This window comes from Haliaeetus leucocephalus, unplaced genomic scaffold, assembly GCF_000737465.1.
Source record: "Haliaeetus leucocephalus isolate CR32 unplaced genomic scaffold, Haliaeetus_leucocephalus-4.0 Scaffold145, whole genome shotgun sequence".
NCBI lineage: Eukaryota > Metazoa > Chordata > Aves > Accipitriformes > Accipitridae > Haliaeetus > Haliaeetus leucocephalus.
The window spans coordinates 1,583,837-1,603,517 of record NW_010972581.1 but is presented as its reverse complement, the minus strand read 5'-3'; the positions used below and the strand labels follow the sequence as shown (position 1 = coordinate 1,603,517).

The 19,681-nt window shown below is 43.7% G+C and overlaps 1 protein-coding gene across 1 annotated transcript in view; it reads left to right on the top strand.

The window, feature by feature from the left end:
* The window catches only part of LPHN3 (latrophilin 3), a 273,474-nt gene that overhangs the window by 113,951 nt on the left and 139,842 nt on the right, over positions 1-19,681 (top strand). The window contains exon 6 of the mRNA XM_010561460.1: positions 17,915-17,995. Coding sequence (XP_010559762.1) covers positions 17,915-17,995 — 81 coding nt within the window. The remainder of the gene's footprint in view (positions 1-17,914; positions 17,996-19,681) is intronic.

Genomic DNA, 19,681 nt, shown 5'->3' with positions numbered 1-19,681 from the left:
TTTGTGGAAACTTGTCCTTTTTTGGCAGGAAAGCATCAAAACAAGCCTTTGGGATGCTGCTGTTGTCATGAGTGACGCTAAACTGTTGTTATATTATTGATTTATTGTTATGTTTAACATGGAACGTTTTAGTATTACCCAAGGAAAAAAAAAAAATAGTTCTATGCCAATGAAAGATTTGGTGACCCTTGAGTCATGTTGTTTGAAAGTCACAACCCTTTAGAAATTTCAGCTTTTTGTTCCAGGTCATAATAAAAATAGATCCTCGCACATCACGATTTTCTTCGGAGGGCGGGTTTTTCAGACCAGCACTCGTCTGGACTCACATTATGGCCCGCCAGCCCTTCCAGAGCAACGTAAAGCTCTTGTTTATTTGAGCCCTGTACCCTGGACTTGCTGCATTTTTAGACCAAGCAGAGAAACTGTGGTTTAGCTACTTAGAGGGGGTCTAACAAGGAGTATTCCCTGTCCTTTCTAGCTGGCCTTATAGCTGTTTTGTGGCTGTGTCATACTCTGCCATTTTCCGTAGCTCATAACTTTCCTCTGCAGGTGGCAAGCATTGGAAAATCTCGGCAGTCCTTGCTGAACTGACCAGGGAGAGTCTTATGTTTGCTGATCAGTGGGTAGGAAGATCAGTCACACATCCTGCATTTTGCTTTGGGGGAAAAGGAGCAAGTGCACCAAGCGAATTACTGGGTGATTTATTTATTTGCAATTCTGGGATGGAATCTTTTATCTTCATAAATCTCATGTTAGGACAGATATTGTAACTATGCCCAGTGGTGATATATTTGTCTGTATAAAAATCAACGCCTTAACTGTGCATAGGGAGCAAATCTTTGTGTTTCACCCTAGCTGCATTTGATATCCAAAGTTAACTAGGATTGTCCAGTGTTTAATTACATACTAAAATGAGGCTGTGTATTTCATCTGTATTGGTAGGTGCAAGGGCTGAGATTCAGCTTCAGGCTTGCATGGAGGGATTGGCATTTAGCAGGAGGTGCATTATGTGCCAGATTTTGTGATGGTTGGGTGCATCACACTAACAACAAACTAGCAAGGGGAGCTGAGACATGCATGATGTGGTTGAAAATGTCAAATGCCAGGCGTAGAGGCTTGACAGAGAGGTGGCCAGCAGAGCTAACTGTGAATATGGCCTTTTTTTATGAGGCCATCATTTGTTGCAGAGCTAAGCACAGATGACTTTGGTTAAAAATTAACCTTGGTGCCTTTCCAGGGTATCTCTCTGAATGAGAGGCAGGGATGGATCCAGGCCCTGCATCTTCCTGAGCTGGGCTGAATTGCTTGCTGAATTTCCTGCTTTCCTAGGAGCACAGGCTTGCTTTTCTGCTTGATGTTATGGGACCCTCCTTCTCCAACTGCAGTCTCTCCTGAATGCTTGGATGCTCACTATTTTCTAGCTAAGTCATAGTTTGCATCTGCGGATGGTTGTGATATTTTCTCATTTCATTGCACCCCACAGTAAGCTTATTGCCTGCTCTTTTCTGTCCATGTTAGTGCTGTATTGATAGTATTTTAAATTGAATTCTGGACCTTTGGTCTGAAACTGGGAGATGTGGACCAGATCAAAAAGGGTTTGCTGACATCAATATGTGTCTACACAATCGCTATCTGACAGCAGCCTATCCTTTGTTTATACATACTGATCAGTTCTTATGTTTCCAGTGCATTAATTTGTCTGTGACAATTTTCTTAGCTAAAATTTGAGCAGTAGGACTGCTGACCTCAAATGACCCTGATTTCTTCATCTTGGGAGACCTCCTACTCAATAGGAGGTCCTTATAGATGAGATCAATGACATTTTGCTAGATGATCATCAGCTTGAGGAGATTATGATAGAATTGCTAAGTTCTAATTTGTCCTGCACCCATTGAAAATGTAAGATGCATCAATTCACTGAGTCATATTATTTTAATTCAGAAAAACATCTGAACTTATAAACAGGGTTGAAGATCCTTACTAGCTTCTGGTAGTCATAGGGTAACACTAGGTATCTGGTCATCTTCCCAACCCTCCGTTTTTGCCCAGCTGCCCTGTCATTTTAACCCCAGCCAGCAACTAAGCACCACGCAGCCGCTCACTCACTTCCCCCCCCACCCAGTGGGATGGGGGAGAAAATCTGGAGAAGAAGTAAAACTCCTGGGTTGAGATAAGAACGATTTAATAGAACAGAAAAGAAGAAACTAATAATGATAATGATAACCCTAATAAAATGAAAATAGTAGTAATAAAAGGATTGAAATGTACAAATGATGCGCAGGGCAATTGCTCACCACCCGTCGACTGACACCCAGCCAGTCCCCGAGCGGCGATTCCCCGCCCCCACTTACCAGTTCCTAAACTAGATGGGACGTCACATGGTATGGAATACCCTGTTGGCCAGTTTGGGTCAGGTGCCCTGGCTGGGCATGAGAAGCTGAAAAATCCTTGACTCTAGTCTAAACACTACTGAGCAACAACTGAAAACATCAGTGTTATCAACATTCTTCACATACTGAACTCAAAACACAGCACTGTACCAGCTACTAGGAAGACAGTTAACTCTATCCCAGCTGAAACCAGGACATGCCCCTAGTAAAGAAGCCTACAGACAACTGAGATAGGAGGCCAACACGGATGAGGACTGTTGCTGGCAGCCCGTCACTGTGTTGCAAATCTCTGTGTTATATTAGAAATCACTGTTAAGTGTCAATTTTTGCCTCCCTGCACAATGGCTTCTCCCCAGCCGAATGAAGTTCATTACCGTTTATATCGCTGGTCCTGTCCCAGGCTGGAGAGGCCTGGATCCACAGCTCACATGGAAAGGTGCAGCCCTGCTGAAGGCAGTGAGATTGCAGCTGTTTGCACCACCTAAAGATTTGGCCATTTGTCTTGAAACTGGCTTATCATCTCTGCAACCCCAGGGCATGTTGCTCTTTGCTTGCTTAATTGCCAGTTTAATCAAAACCTGACGTGCTGTTTTAAATATGATTTCTCCCACTGAACAACTCAAGCTGTCACAGCGTTTCTGTGCATGTGTCTGGTGTACGCCATGAATAGCTAAAATGTATGGCTCTAATCCATGGTGCCATGAATCTAAGCAGACTTGAGCTGCCCAGGTGCTGTGGCTGTTTAACGATGTGCCTGTTCCCAACTTATCATCAGCCTCCTTGCAGGAAGTTATCCTCAGCGGATCTGGTAGGACAGAGTACATAAGCGCTCATCTGCTCCAGTGCAAAGTCCAGCGGGCTGACTTTGTTACCACATCACTTGGGGGATTGGGCGTCTGGGGCTATATTCTGCTTTCTTCATTTTCTAACTGCCCCTCCCAAAATACAAATTTTCACAAAGATAGGCTCTATGTTTTGCTCTCTGAAGTTAAACTTAAGGGCTGTCAAATCTAGTGGCGATGTTGTTGAGCTCAGTGATGGTTTTTCCAGAGCCTCAGCCTCTGTGATCACAGGATTTTCAGTTCTGTTTAAAAGTACAAAAGTCTTCTTGCATTTCTAATTGGAAAGAGAAGCTTTAAAACACAGTTCCTGAAGACTTTGAGGCACAGCAAGGAAAAGCCTAAATCCATAATATTTATTTGCTTTTGGCTTAAAAGTCTTAGCATGTAATCTCAGAATTTGGGGATGTGTCTCCTGACTTGTACATGCTTGAGGTTGACAGTAAAATGTCTTCCCAGCGCTAGCTTTTGAGCAATGTCATTTCAAGCACCTGACAAACAGGCTTTTTCACAGGCTAGTTTTCTTCTGGTTGTCCCAGGAGCTCTAAGCTTGTTCCAGTCATTTGTAACCTTTGTAATCAGCTTGGCTGAGGTGCCCGGGGAAAACCTGCTTCCCTGCTCATCCAGCTTGTAAAGCGGAAAGTGTAGGTATTTGCCTTCAATCCACAGCACAGATGTTTTGTTGCCCTCCACTTTTTCTTGCAATCACTCCCTTGTTTTGGTCTCACCCCTTAGTAAAATCTTCTAGTGGTTTTTAAATCTCTGTTTATCCTGAGCAGAAAGCCACCTTTGTGTCAAGTAACAGGGCGTTTGCAATCTGGCCTCTCGTCTGTATGAAACTAATTGGACATTTTTGGCTGGCTTCTTGCAAAGGAAAAGCTTTCAGAGGACTTGTTCCCTGAACATAGCGACACAGGATCAGACGCCAGGGTCTCCAGCCTGCTGTGAAGGTGAGCAAGTCTTGTCCTTTTCATAGATGTGCCAGTTTATCTCTTTTTTTAGGGACTTTCCCCCCCTATTTACTGTCCCTCTTTGCTTCTATTCGATTTGCCTGGAAATAACAACAGCATGATTCCTGAAATCCAGTAATTTTAGAAAGAAACCCCATCTCTAATTAAGTCATCCCTGGAAGGAAGGACAATGAAAGCTTGAACTCCTGCACAAAGAAGTCACCTGTGCAAAGGAGCTTAAACTCACTTTGAAATGGTATACTGGCACAGAGAGCAGCGCAGCCACCTTCCTCAGTGGTGTTCCCCTCCATCTGTAGGGGCTGTAGAAAGGAGGTGGACTTTCGGCTGAGGCTTGCCCAGGGTTCAGATGGTTTGCTTAAGGACTGATGGCTGGGTTTAGAAAGGTGAGCTTATGCTGCTCTGAAGGTATCACTGCCACAGCAGGGTCCCAACTACTTCCACACTGGAAGTTTTCTTTTTAATCTCCTTTCCTTTTCCTTTTCCTTTTCCTTTTCCTTTCCTTTCCTTCTCCAAGAATCCCTCGCAGCAAGTAGGCTTGTTTGTAATACAGGTTGCTGAAAGCAAAATACTGTCTTATATCAGATTCTTGTGTACACGCAATTCTTGCTGTAGTAGTCACTGAGCCATTCAACCAATGTTACTTCAATTGAAGCTATTATTTCAATCAAAGCTGGAATGGCTGATATTATTGAGACTGTGTTTTCAATCCCAAGGAGCCAACCCAGTAATCATCCCTCCCTGTGAGTGGCTCCAAATCCACTAAACAAGAAGGATTAAACAGAGTTGCTCTTTCCTTTCCCTGATCCAGGGAAGACAAGCATGTATCCATCCTGGGCTCCCCAGCAGCAAGATAGTCATTACCATTGCTCAGCGTGAAGCTAATTCTTTAAAAGTTGTGAATCCCATGTCATTCAGATATCCAGTCAGAGATACTGGCGTTTCTTCTTCCTTGCTCGTGTCACAAGAGGGTGAAGGAATTGCTTCATGTCACTTACAGAGGCCAGATTGGCCAGAGAATTGAAGCTTGAGTTTGTCAGTTCTTCGATCAAAAGATCATTTAAGAAACCCAAATGCAAGGTTAAGGGTTAGCCTGTTAGAGGAAGTTTAGCTTGAGATGGTGATCAGGGCTAGCATATATGAATGTGTAAATCTGTACATTAATTAAAGCAACTAAGGGGCCGTAGCTCTAAAGGGAAAAAAAGTATTTCTCTTTCATTGAGGTGTTGGGTGATTGTGTTTCAGAGGTGATGGAATATATGACTGAGGACAATTTGAATATTGTCTGTTGCAAAGGAAAATATTCAGAACTAAAGCTGTCTATTAATTTTATAGCAGCATATTTCACTGCAAAGAGCAAGGAGCCTGAGGCAGAAGGAGCTGAAAGAGTTTTCAACTGGTCTGAAACGCACCACCTTTTGGGTATACTTTTCAGACCTCATGGTCTCATTTTCAGTCATACTGTATGTCTCCTGTAATCCTTTTTGGGGCCAGACAGGCACATCAGAAACGAGGTAGTGTAACATGCCTCTTCTCCTTGCGTGTATGCAGCTAGATCAATGGGATCAGGAAATTTGGCGGTGCCTTGGGACACTTGCCCCAGCACTGGCAAGACAGAGCGGTGCACTTGCAGACCTGTCTGCTGCCCTTGCAGAGGACAGACATCCAGCATGACTCATACAGTGCGAAGGAGGCTCAGGCGAGAATTAATATGTATTATTCAAGAAGTACCAATCAGGATCTTATTGTTCTAGGCAGTGTGCAGACTTATAATCAAAACTGTCATCCAAAGGCCTACAGTAACATTGTGGGAACGAAGATAAGAATAATCCAGAGACATGCTTGAAGGGCCTTAAAGAATTTAGGTTCCAAATACAGAATATCTGATACTAAAAAATTATATTTGACCTTGTACGAAACATCTGGTCTGTGTTCGGCGCAGTTATTTTGGAGTCAGTGGGCTTGTGCAGTTACTGACCCATTGCAAACTTCTCAGTCCCTGGCCATGTAGTAAGAAAGAACTGTAGGATGGCAGCATGAAGGGAACAGATGTTGAAACCTCCTGTGTTGTTCCTGGCTTCATGAAGCAATGAAAAGGGACACAATGAAGTTTATAAAGTCCATAGTTGACTTCACCAAAACTGAAATTGGTAAGCTACAGACTTCAGATCTCTTTGAATCTATAAATCAGCAGTTCTGCTGCATGGGTCTTAAAAAAAAAAAAAAGTAAAACATTGGCCACATTGAGCATGGATTCCCCCAGCTGAGTTTACAGCAGGTAGGTAAAGAAGAAAAATAAACATCACGCGCAGGTAGAAAAACTGTGGAGAAAGACCCAAGGAGCAAGACAGTAGTCATCGAGTTATAAAGCCATGTTACATGCAAAGATGAAAGGGGTGCAAAAACAAGGCAGCCCCAAATTGTCTTTGCAAGGCACTTTTGGGCTGCTTGGCACTGTTTCACCTTATAGGACTGGGGATTTCTGGAGTTCCCGATCAAGGCGATAGAAAGAGATGCTCTTTTACTGACAGGAATATGCTTAATCTTTGCTATAAAGTGGGAAGAGTGCTCCCAGGATGTGACCATCAAAAATTGTATTCAGACTGTCACTGATGTGGTAAGGTTACAGATATATTCACAGCTAGGGACAAGGTTTAAAAATGCTTAGATGTCATTTTCTTTGGGCTGAGGAAGGGGGAGATGATTCCTAATGATTATTGAAAAAAATCCCAGTAAGGCTTTCTTTGGATGGCTGATCTAGCAGCTTGCCTGTTATTGGTGTTGGAGATAAACTTAGGCCTAAAAGCTCTGCTTCCTATGCAGTTACTGTCTGCACCCAAAATGTATTGACTGTCCTCACCAGCAGTCAGAAAGTCCGTAGGCAGTTGCTATATGTGAGTTAGGGAAACTGTTGTATTCAGATCCTCTATCAGTGTGCAATGGGGAGATGCGAGAGACTTTTGAAACCTTCCTCTTCCTCTTACAGGTTTTTCCTTCCAGCTAGGTTAATGGTGAACAGTGCCACAAAAGTAGGTGATCTCCCCTTTCTCCCCTTTCTCTGAGATCGAACTGAAAACATGGATTCTTTAGGAGGCTTTTGACTGAGAGAGAAAACATAAAAACAGAGAGGAAGTCTGTCAGCTGGATCAATTTGCCCAAACAGCTCAGTTTTTCGGCTGACAGCATTTTAGCACTCAGAGGGGAGTTGTCAAAATCTCTCTACAGGCAGCCATGTCCTTCATGCTGAGACATACCTTATCTCAAAAAGAAAGAAAGAAGTAAAGAAAAAAAAGAAAGAAGATGAGGTGGCTTAGATTGCAGTCTTTCAGGTCATGGAGAAAATACCCACCCTTGTTTCATTTCTTCATCAAGTAACGTAGTGTTAATCTCTCTTACTGCTTGATCACTCGCTTTGGGATGGAGTCTATCTCCTCTTGCAGGGACTCTGCGCTTTAGCTGAAGCTTGGCAGCAGACTGGAAGCAGAGCCAAGCAGGCTGTACTGCGTGTCTCAAGGCTCCCGTTGCAGATCAGAAGAAGTGATTAATGAAGTTAGGGTGCACTGACCTGCTTGGAAAACAAATTACGCATCTCTTTGCACTTCCTTAATGAGAGCAGTTGATAAAAATACCTGTAACAACGAAGACTGCTTTAATGCTTTGTTGTCTGGCAGTCCTTTCAGGGCTGCAGTCGCAGTGAGGAATAATCACAGAAACCCATGGAAGATAGGAGTTAAGGTTTGCGTGGTAGGTGGTCATGTAGCTATGGAAGATGGGATTCATTAAGCTGGACAAGAAGATGCACGTCAGGAGCTAGAGAAGCAGGCCTGTGCCCGGAAATTGTTTCTTGGAGGCTTGCAGTCATGAGTTCCTGGAGAGAAACTTGTCTGACGTAGAAGGTGAGTAGAGGTGAGGTCTCACCTGATCGGGACATGGTGGAGGAGAAAGAGAGAGGATCGCAGTAGAGGTGTAGGCAGTACCAGGGAAGTACAACGTGGGGATGGAGACCATGGTATGCATACAGAGACATACAGACTGGAAAATAAAGGCAGAATTGGAGGGGACATCTGCTATAGGCTGTCACAAATGGAAGAAAGCGAGAGTGACAAATTCTTGGACCACATCTCACAATATTTGAAACCACAAGACACTTCATTTACCGTCTCCAGGCTGGTGACTCGCAGATCTACCTGTCTGCTTCAGATGTGTCTCCTACTATGTAATCTAGCATCTCAGCTGATTTCTCTGGCAACACCCCCAGATGCTTTGCCATTGAAATTTAAGCTCAACATGGCGAGAGCTCCTGCCCGATTTCTTCTTTTCCTCCACTGCTCCCCTTTCTGCATGAACAAGAGCGGCACAAGTAACAGAAAGACAGGGCTGTGTCCCAAGCTCTGCCTGTGAGGAGTGAGCGTGCTGTAACACATTTGGCTTTCATTAAAACCCTTGACCTAGAGTTGTGAGACGTAGCTCTCTAAATTGTGCTGGCAGGTGGATTAAAAGCTGTCTGAAAGGCAGTGAAGAAAGGATGCAATTGGTGGGAGTCTCCCTGGGGCAAGGAGAGAGTGCGGTGTGGGGATGGAGGGGACATCCATATACAATGCCACTACTGTTCCCAGGTGCAGTTTTATGTTACGGTTAAACTGATAGCTGTCCCCATCCCACCCCTAGCTCTTTTATTCTTGCCCTTTCCTTTACATCAGATCTAGCACTGCCGCCACGGCAGCCTGAATTGGTTCTGCTCATTGAGCCAGTGGAAAACTAGTAATTATTGTTTTCAGTGGGTCGTTTTCCATCAGAGCAGCTCTAGCTCACTCTGTGCTTGAATTAATTGCCAGACCTGCTGCAAGGGAGGGGATGGAAATGCCTGGCCATGTCCCAGGGGAGGGAAGACCACTGTGAAATGGCTTAACTATAATATGAAGCAGCACCCTTGGTTGAGAGAGTCCAGCTAAGCGAGACAGGGGAGACAAGAGATGTGGGTGATAGTAAGAGCACAGCGGCAAAGGGCAGGCCCTAAAGGAACACAAGCAGGGTGAAAATAGCAAGTGACAGGGAAAAAATAAGGCAGAAACATCTCAGACAGGGAGGCAGCAGGATTTCTCCCCCCACCAAGAAAGGGCAAACAAAGATGAGATCTTCTGACGGCGAGATCTGCTGCTTAGTGTCTGGGAGGGAGCAGTGGGTAGCCCCGAGGAGATACCTTTGAAAACAACAATAAGGAGCAATTTTGCCTCTGCAGGAGATGGACTGGCTAGCTTTGGCTAGGTTTCCCCCCAAAAGCTCTTCCTAACTTCTCCATCCCAAGTCTTTTCAGCCTCATCTGAGGTAGAACAGGCTGGGCTTGACCCACGAAGGCTGCTCGAAATGTCCTGTTTGACTTTTGGGACAAGAGCAGAGGAAGGACAGCAGGAGCTGGCACAGTGCTCTTCATATGAGATTAAATCTTTGAGAGGTGGCCAAGAAAACCTCCCTGGGCTTCGCTGTATTCACCGTTGCTAAACCCACTCTGGGTGGTTTGTGGTTACCAATATTCATAACCAGGGCTCTGAGGACTGCATTGCTCCAAATCCCTTGGTCTCCTCTGCACCAAAATCCCTCTCTTCCTCCCCCGTTTTCCAGTGCAGGTGACTGGTAAATTGTATTTCGTAGCACAGTGAGCACATCTGGGAGGGTAAGAATAATATGATGTGTCGTGCTTCTTTAGCCTGCTGGGCAAGCTTCTGGGGAGCAAAGCTCAAAAAATGTGCAGCCCTGCAGGTCAGCTCCCTGCCTTGGGTGCTGGGGAAAGCCAGACGTGGATACAACCTTTCTCCATGTGCTGCCATATTGGGGGGAAAATGGGAAGTCTTTAACATCGTTTAATTATAATGGCATATGTGAAATATTTCTCGGGTTTTTTTCTTCTTCTTCCTTCCCGGCCCTTATACCAGGCTCTCGTACTGCAGGGTAAATTCTGGGACGTGCACTGGAGGATGCAGAGCATCGCTGGAGCCAAGGTGCTGCGAAATCAAATGTTTTAAGTCCTTAACAGAGGGGTGAGGTTCATCTAAACACAAAACACAAATTACAGTGTTTGCACAGCAAAATGAGGAATCTCAGTGTGACTTGAAGAAACTTCTTCACCTCTGACTTCAGCTGGGACATGAGTTTCTGAGTCCTAAATGGTCCTTTGAAAATATGCAGCTGCCACTAGTGAAAAGCCTCCAGTTGCTTCAGCTGCTATAATACTTAGGCAGTTTTTAACCCATTCCTTTGGCATTATTTTAGTCCTTATTTTTGCCTGTAGTTTGAACCTAGCCTAGGTCCTCCCAGGTAATGGCTGTCACATGAGGGACAGTTTGGTCATCGAAAAAGGCCATTTTGAGTTCCTTCCTCTTACGGTTAAGGCTGTTGTTTGTTGTGACAGATTCAAAGCAGGAATAGTACATTCTCGGAAAAGACTAGTCCATTTTATCATGCTTTCTGCTCACACAAGCATGCTGCCAGGCGCTGCTTTTGGATTTGCATTTACTCTAAAACATGAGATACGTGTGTGACAAGGACTTAGCCAAACGTCCCCCCAGCTCACCCCTCTCCCTGCATACTTTATTGAGCTTTCTTCCTCAAATCTAAAGTTTTCTTCATGTTTGGCAGCCCCCGTGGCTGAGCCTGCAGGTTGCTTTGGTCAGTACTGGGGAACTCGGCCACAGCTTGGGACAGGGAGGTGAGAACCCACCTCTTGCTTCTCGTCTGCAAATTGGTTCCTTGTGAGTTTGCCTGTTGACCCCACTCTTTGGAAGGCAGAGAAGCAAATTGCATATATCAAAGCAGGTTTTTAGTAAGAAAAAAAAAAAAAAGGCGCAGTCCTACATCCCTTGCACTCAGACTTTAAATTACACCTGTAAGATAAAATGCATGAGCACACAATATTGGCATTTGAAAGAGCTGCTATTATATACATTGTATGACAGCTTCAAAAGCAATGTATAGCTAAACAACATATAGAGTTACAATGTTATAACTTTGCTCCTGTCAAGAACAGTATGGGAGAAGAAACATTTGCTTGTTATGCTGGCTTTGCACAAAAGCCCTTTCTTTGGTGTGGATTGTAGGCTCTCTGTCAATGCCCATTGAGGCTGCTGGTTTTGGTAACCTCCATTTTCAGAAGGCAGCCATGACCAGGAGCCAGCAGTTCCTCCGTGCACAGCCATGCTTGCAGGTACCCTACTTTTCCTGCTGCAGCTGCTTTAAGCTTGTGAGGGTTCCCAGTATGAAATACAAGAGGCAAAATGGCAAAAGAGCAGAGATAATGTAGTCAGAGAGAGCCCTTTGGAAAAGAGGGTTTTCTTGTATTCAGAGGCATGCATGGCTTCGAGAGAAGGACAGAAGAATAACCCTGGGAGGGAGAGAAGAAGAGGGAGCAGATGAGTTACTGCTACCCTAAGGAGTTAAAAGGGCAATGAAAGATGAAAGAGAGATGTACACATGAAAGAGAGATACTCCATAAAAGTCCATGAATAAATGAAGCGGTGGACAGAATCAGTGCTAACTCTGACATGTCTGAGGTAGGGAATGGCTTTATAAAAGCTTTATTTAAAAGGAAAGCTTTTAATGCAAAATGGAAAAGGGTGGGCAGTGAGGAAATGATGTTTTGTAAAGGTAGTCATTGATGAAAGGCAGAAAAAAAGGCTGCCGAGAGAAGTCTGAATATATGCCGAGTAATAAGTCTGAATGAAATTTGTTTAATGGCATGTCAGAAGAGTTTGTTAGCAAACCTACCAGCTTTTTAATTTCTCTTTCCATATGTTCTTATATATGCCTACATATTATGGAGTTCAAAAAGACTCATGAGTAGAGAAAAAACGACAAGAAAAAAAATGTACTAATTTTGGAAATTAAAGAGGATGAGAGTGATGGTCCTTGAAACTGCAATCCACAAAGTGAAATGTAGTCTTCAGTCAGATAATAAATTAGATTTTTTAAAAAATCCCATTAACAGTTAGAGGATTACAGAAATGTGGCCAAAAAGTAATGTTTTTTTACAGATCAGATCATCACAGTCAAACTGGACTGCTTTTAAAAATGGAATTTTTCACTTACATGGAAAAAAAGGCCACAGCATGCAACATATACTTTATCTGTAAAGATATTAGTAAAATTGTCGGTATGTTTTCCAAGACTTTTCCTTAGAATATATATTCAGTGTACCTAGTATGTGTCCATCCCATTGTTATAAAAAAAAAAAATATGTGAAGAACTGAAATCAAAGTCTCAGGTATCAGTGTGCAGTTTCACAGTTATTAACTCATTAGTGATCCAAGTAAGTGGGCAAACAGAATGAGGGATTAAGTCCATGGAGGTGGCTGCATTTGGAGGTGCTGACAGCAAGGGGCATAGGAGAGGCAGTGTATGGGAGCACCGGGTCGTCAGAGGTACCAGCACAAAATTAAATTAAATCCTCTGCATGAAATGCTAACTAACTAGGCTGTCTAAGAAGGATCTTGAGAACTGGTGAGCCCATGGAAAACAACATACCAAAAGAGGCTGGAAAAGGGATGGAAACCTGAACAAGAGATGCAGTCTGACATGGCAGAAAAAAAAATGTGCTGCAGTGATCGCCTCTGGATGAGGACAGTAAAGAAAGGGGACTCTCACCCCTTGAGACAAATAGTTTGAAGCATGTTTGTTTAAAAACTATATCTCCTGGTGCCTTCTCAGTGCTGCTGCTGGAGCTGGGTCAGGCAAAGGGGAGAACTGCAATTCAGGTACATGACTGTCCATGCCCACCACAGTACCATGGGCACTGAGCAAAGGAGAGTAGGGAAAAGTGACGCCCAGCCATTCTGGTGATTTTAGTTATCTTCATGGCATTGTCCATGCCTGAGCTTTAGGAGGCAAGTCATCAGATGTTTAAGAGGTCTCTCATCAGATGTTTTAAAAAGGCTTATTTTTAGTCTAGTAAATGTTGGTGTTCTGTCTCTTTGCTTCTGGAGGTTTGAATCTTCCGGTCTTATGTTTTCTATTCAGGTTTTCTCTGTAACAGTGCACAGTAAAATCTCAGGGAGAGAATGAGCAAGGACCAGGCAGAAAGGTTTCCCCATGTGCATACATGATGACAGGAGTAGTGCTCTAGAAAAATCAAATGTCACGGGCACTGGAAACTCAGCATAGGGTCAGGAGGGAGGTCTGCCCTGTTAGATGCTACAAACAGTGGGTATGTTTTCAAAAAGGATCAGGGGAAAGTGTTTTTAATAGATAAACAGGTGAGACTGCTTTGTTGCTACTTTCCATGGTTAGTTCACGTATTTGCAGATTTTTTCTGTAGTTTTATATCGCGGCATCTGTAGATGACTAAATCACTTAGGGGCAGAATTTTGAAGATGTGTGGATCTTTATTTTCTGTCTGTGAGCATCCAGATCCGTTTAAAAAAAAATTAAAAAAAAAAAACCCTTAGGCCAAGCTATTATGTTTCCTTCAGTCTTCACAAAACATTATCTTTGTTCTTCTACGTTATTGGCTTTTTAAAATGTGTTGCGTCTCTCATGTCAGGCCTGAAAATAATGGCCAGCCAGGCACTTTTTCTAATCTGCAAACATCTCCCCCGTTTCCTCTACCCAAGGAAGGCCGTGTCACCAGGTAGACTACTTTCAAGGTCATAGCTATATTTCACTCCCAAAATTGCTGCTGCCAAACATGCTTCTTTTCCCATTGCCACAGCACGTGCATATGGCCTGGCTACCATGGATGCTGTATGTCTGTTCTCATTGAGAGATGCCGTGTGAGCAGAAGACAGGGAGTTTGTGGCTACTCATGTCACATTTGCTGCTTGCCCCATCTCACCTAAGATGGTTTTGACATTATGCAGTGTTGGCCAGACCTGAATCCTTGTGGTATGATACAAAAAAAGCAGACAAGGACTGACCCACCGTTGTCTTCCAGAGTTAGCCCTTGTTGCCCGTTGCTCCCCTGCCCTGCTCCTGCATGTCGGTGGCTGGACCTCGCCAGCAAGAGGAATAAGGGAAACGGAGCCCAACCTTAGCGATTAGATACAAAATTGGCAACTTCATCGCATGTTACTTTGATGATTAGGTTTGATTGCTGTTTACTTTTTTACCTGGGAGCCAGCTCAGAAACACCAGATGGTTATAGTCAGGGTGGGATTTGGAGAAGGCCATGCAAGCTGTTATGATAAGAGGCATGCCCAACTTTCCATTAGCAACAGAGACATCTTGACCTTTGGTATTTTGTCAGGAGCTGCCTTTTTTTCCCCTTTTTTTTAAATAACTAAAAATTGACCCACTTATTTAAAGAGGTGCAGTTATTTTTGGAGTGTCCTGCAAATTTTGGGAAGGACTTGACACCAGCCATTTCCTCTCCTATAAGCACATGTACTAGACCAATATTGGTTAGTGTGTGGGAAGCTCTTCAGGTCGAAGAGTGGTCGATCAAATAGGCTTGTGGGTTAATAGATGTGTGGGTAGAAAGGAGAGCCTGACAGCTGGAGAGATGGTCGTGCAGGCAAGGGAGGCCATGTCCCACCTCTGGGTACTGCACCATTGTCAACTCAGACCCAACATGCAGAAAAAACAGCTGAAGGACCAGGTGATTTGGAGAGGGAGGTGTTGAGTGTTTCTGCCATCTCTTTTTTCATTAAGGCTTTCACGTTCCCCTTTTCAAGTGCTTTTCTGCAGTAGCTGGAACTAGAGAGGGGAAGATTGGAGTCACTCATTCCTAGAGCTGGGGCTTGAAGTAAGCAGCTGAAACTGCAGAATTCACACAAAAGGCACTGGGAGTTGGCGTCACTTGGCAGAACTTGTCCTGTCAGTCTTTGCAACCAACTTGTGCTGCACCAGTGATATCAGCCTCAAAGTCTTGCACAGGTCCACTGGGTAAAATTGTGTTTTTTAACGAAGTCAGTGGCAGAACTTGTAATACCATTAAAGCCAGAAGGACCATTGCTCTGAACCTCTCTCTAGTTTGGCCTCCTGACTCAGATTTCTCTCCTTGTGCTTGTGTACCAGTCCCATTGCTAGGGCTTGCTTCAGGCCTTGCCTCCCTTCCCTCAAACCTCTCAGATGTCACTGTTGCCAGTAATAGTAAAATTAAAGAAAAAATGTGATTCTGTTGATTAACAAAAGTTTTACAAGGTGTCATGATCCTGGATGTATAATTGGGGCCACAGATAGCAGTGGAGAGCCTTTGTTCCTTGTATGGGAAGACTGTGATGAGTCTGAAGAGCAACTAAGCCGGCATTCATGCCCAGAAAATGAAGCACAACAATTGTTTGCATTGCTTTTTTATAGAGACAGTATTAAAACCCAAAATTTGATTTATTAGCATTGCAAGAAGCGTACAGTCTAACAGAAGTCAAATTTGATATTTTTTGGAAGTAGTGTGTTTTGCATCAGCAGCAAGTAGATAAAAGCTTTCTGCAACTTGTTTCATTTATCACAAGAGAGCATTTGATGCTACTGCTTCCTCCATATTAGGTAAAAGCTTTTATAAAACATTCATAAACTTCCATAGTTATTACTGAATTGTAATGAATGTCTAAACAAACTCACAGATGGTTTGTAGTCTTTTATATATTGTGCATATATCTTCTTCACTGCAGACTAGCCCTTTAAGCCTGCAGAATCATTCTTTTTTGTATTTGGGATCACTTGGTCCCAAGAAGACTAGGTGATTAAAAAATATAAAATAAATAAATAAATAAACCCCAAACCATGTGCTAGCAATGTGCCCATAGGGCAAAAAAAAGGCCACCAGCCTTCTGGGCTGCATTAGGCAGAGCATTGCCAGCAGGTTGAGGGAGGTGATCCTGCCCCTCTGCTCAGCACTGGTGAGATGTATCTGGGTGTTGAGTCCAGTGCTGGGCTAGCCAGTACAAGAGGACTTACAAGACAGGGACTTACTGGACCCAGTCCAGCAAAGGGCCACAGTGATGATTAAGGGATTGAAGCATCTCTATGTGGGGAGAGGCTGAGAGAGCTGGGACTGTCCAGCATGGAACAGGTGTGGTCATGGGGATCTTACTGATGTGTATAAGTACCTGATGGGGGGGAATAAAGAAGATGGAGCCAGGCTCTTCTTCAAGGCATCCAGTGACAGGACAGGAGGCAGAAACTGAAATACAGGAAATTACACTTTAAACATAAGAAAAAGGTTTTTTTGTTGTTTTTCCTGTGAGGGTGGCCAAGCACTGGTGCAGGTTGCCCAGAGAGGTTGTGGAGTCTCCATCCTTGGAGATACTAAAAATCAGACTGGATACTTACCATGGGCTCTTGTTGCCCTTGGGCTGGACTAAGTGATTTCCAGACCTCCCTGCCAACCTCAACTATTTTGCGTTTCAGTGGTATCTTTGATGCAGCAAATGGGGAGCCTGTCCTATGGTTATAAGGGCACTGATCCTGCACATTGAGCAGCTTGGAGCGAGAGCAGACCGTCTGCCTGTTTCTTGTGCAGAACCAAGCAGCTATTAAATGATGACTTTTGCTCACTAATGAAATCAAATGGATTTTTAACATGTAAACGAGAAGGGGAAAGCGAGGTAACTCGTTATTAGCTATCGGTTTGCCTGAAGCAGATTTCCCATGTTAAAGCACTTAAAAGCAAATATAGAATTTATGATGTGTCGGTAGATTTTAAACCTGAATAACGTCCAGTTGTTGTAATGGCTAATAATGCAAATTATCTGAGGCAGACTCAGTGTAAAGCAGTAAATATATCCTGCCCATTCAGACACAGTTCTTTCTTTTTCCCTCTTTCCATTAATATTTTATCCCCCTGAAGAGACGTTTTCAACATATTATGTGCACCAGCATACTGCGCTCGTGGTATTCCTGGATGTCATTACAAAGAAGCCCGAAGACTGTACCGTTGCTCTGCTGCCTGTGACGCTAGCTTGGAAATTGCTTGGAGCAACAACAGCAAGTGTCAACAGGGAGCCATATTAATTATTTGGAATGTGTCTCATAAGAGGAATCAACTGCTTTTATTGCAGCACGAATATTACTTGAAACGGGAAGGTTACTCTAACTGTTATCGTAATCTATGTGTCATTAACTTTCCATGTTTAGAAAAAGAGATTAACAACCCTGTAAATTGTTACAGTAAATAGATGAATTATAACAACATGGTTTTATTATAAATAGAAGTTTCTCAATATAGTTACCTCCAAATTACTGGAAAAGAATCGAGTCTGTAACAACTGGGAAACTGCATGGTGGTGTTGGGAACCAAAAAGCTTCCACCCAGGTGAAGGCAATACCAAGCTCTGCAAACTGATATCTGCATCTTCTGCAGGTGTGAAAAACAGATGCAGTTGTACTTCATACCACGCTTCCTTCAAAAATTGCTGTGACACAGAAATGCTTGCTTCCCTGTTAAGTGAGATTAACAGATTGAATGGGCTTGTGTGAAATCGGTTGTCTTCTGTGGCATATGGCCTTTTAAGAGAACATTGTGCAAAATGTACGTGGTAGTGGTAAAGCAGGTATAACTAAAGTTCAGCATAGTACCCATGTCTGCATGGAAAAAGCAAAAGAAATGGGAACATTTTCAACTTTTCATCAGGTGTCTCCACAAAATGGAAGTTCATTGTGAAAAATGCACAATAGAACAAAATACTTGCAAGCCTGTTTTTAATCCAGTGCTATAAAAATGCTGTATGTTTAATTATAGCCCTGGTAGACTTCTGTAGGAAACAGCAGAACTAAAACACTTATTTGTCCACAGGGCAGGCTCACCATGGGCAAGTTTCTTACATTGCCCCACCAATCCACCTCGATTCGGATCTGGAGAGACCGCCATCAAAGGGTGAGTCAGTGACGCAGTCTCCATGCACGTGCATTGCAAACCAGCTGTAGGCGTGAGTGCATATCATTCATTTGTTCATAAAGCCTCCATGGTTAAGTTACCACCCTCCATCCAAGGACACTCTTGGTAGCAAATTAATTCCTGTGAGAGAGCTGTATGAGAGATGACCATGTCCCATGTGCCCCATTATGTAGCTTTGAACATACCATCTTGTTCACAAGCTATTTTGCTCTTCCCACTGGTTTACTTCTGGAGGGACAGGTATACCTTAGGTCCTGCCCTCTGCCTTCCTCCTTTCCTTCCTAATGGCAGTGCGAAGGCAGGAGGGGTGCTGGTGGCAGGATGCAAAAAAGCAGATTTCAGCTGCCCCTCAGGTGAGTAAGGGTACAGTAGCGGTCATGCGGTGGTTGAGGCCTGGATTCAATCCACATTGCTGTTGCTCGAAGTTTTTTCTAGAATTGGTGAGGAGACATGCTCACTCTGGAGGATGACTCAAATTTTAGGTGAGCTGATTGCCCTTGGGAGCAATGCTAGTAGCTGATACGTACGGAGCGAGTGGAGAATAGCCCTGCTAAGATAGGTACCTCTCTTGAATGGTGCAAATAAAGTGATATGAATGTAAGCCCTTGATTTCTCTGCCCCATTTGGAGGATCATCCCCTGGCTGTGTTGTGATGAACCCTCAGTGTTTGCCTCTGTGGCCTGGGGAAATGGGCTTGGCCCACGAGCAAGCATCTGTGCTGGCGCAGACTTCTTACACTTCCCTTTGCTCCTTTTAATTAGATTGTCAATATTCAGGTAGGATATCAAAATGACCAGCTTGTCCTTCTTGGAATGGATAATAGCAAAGCTAAAATCAAACAGATATATGGAGGTATTTCCCGGTCAGCTCCAGAAATGTGTATGAATATCAAACACAGGGAATGTTGTAGTAGAAGAGAAGAGAAGGAAGAGGACAGCCAAAGCGTGTTAGCAGGGAGATGCACTATAGCTTAGGTTTGGTATTTTTCCTTTCTCCTACTCTCCAAAGGTGCTACAGTGGCAGAAGGGGTACAGGAGTGATCTTTGTAGTGATTGTCGCCATTCTGCCCCAACATTGTAAGGCTGCGAGTATGTGTTCGTGTGCACGTGTGTTTCTCTAAGTGCTCATGATTGAAAAATGCAATGTGTTAATGCAGGATTGATCTGGATAGGCACACTGGTATTATCTAATAGGAAGAAAGCTGTCTTCTAAATCTCACTTTGTTATCCACCTCTAATATTCTGGGAGACAGAAAAACCTTCATGTTGGTGAATTGCAGCTGCAACTGCAAACTGCTCGTCCAAACGGCCCAAGGACTTTGTGGGCTAAATGAAAGCATACTGTTAATGCTCTTGGCATGAAAGGCTCCCTTAGATTTGAGTAAGCCTTGTGGCTAGATCTGTAACTTCATCAAGTAAACATTTGCTGGGTTTTTTGCCTTTGTAAGTGTGAATGTGTGTTTTCTTAGCTGATGCAGTAACAAAAAATAAGGAATTGACGCTTGCTGCACAGAAGCAACCTCAGTGCTATTATTCCTTGGTGGTTCCTCTTGCATCTCTGCAAGGTGGAACCATGTGCTGGGTGGTGGAGCTTGGGTGTGAGGATGCTGGATTCACAGTCCTTTCTCCAAATCTGGTCTTGTTGTGAGTTGGGCTGGTCACATAC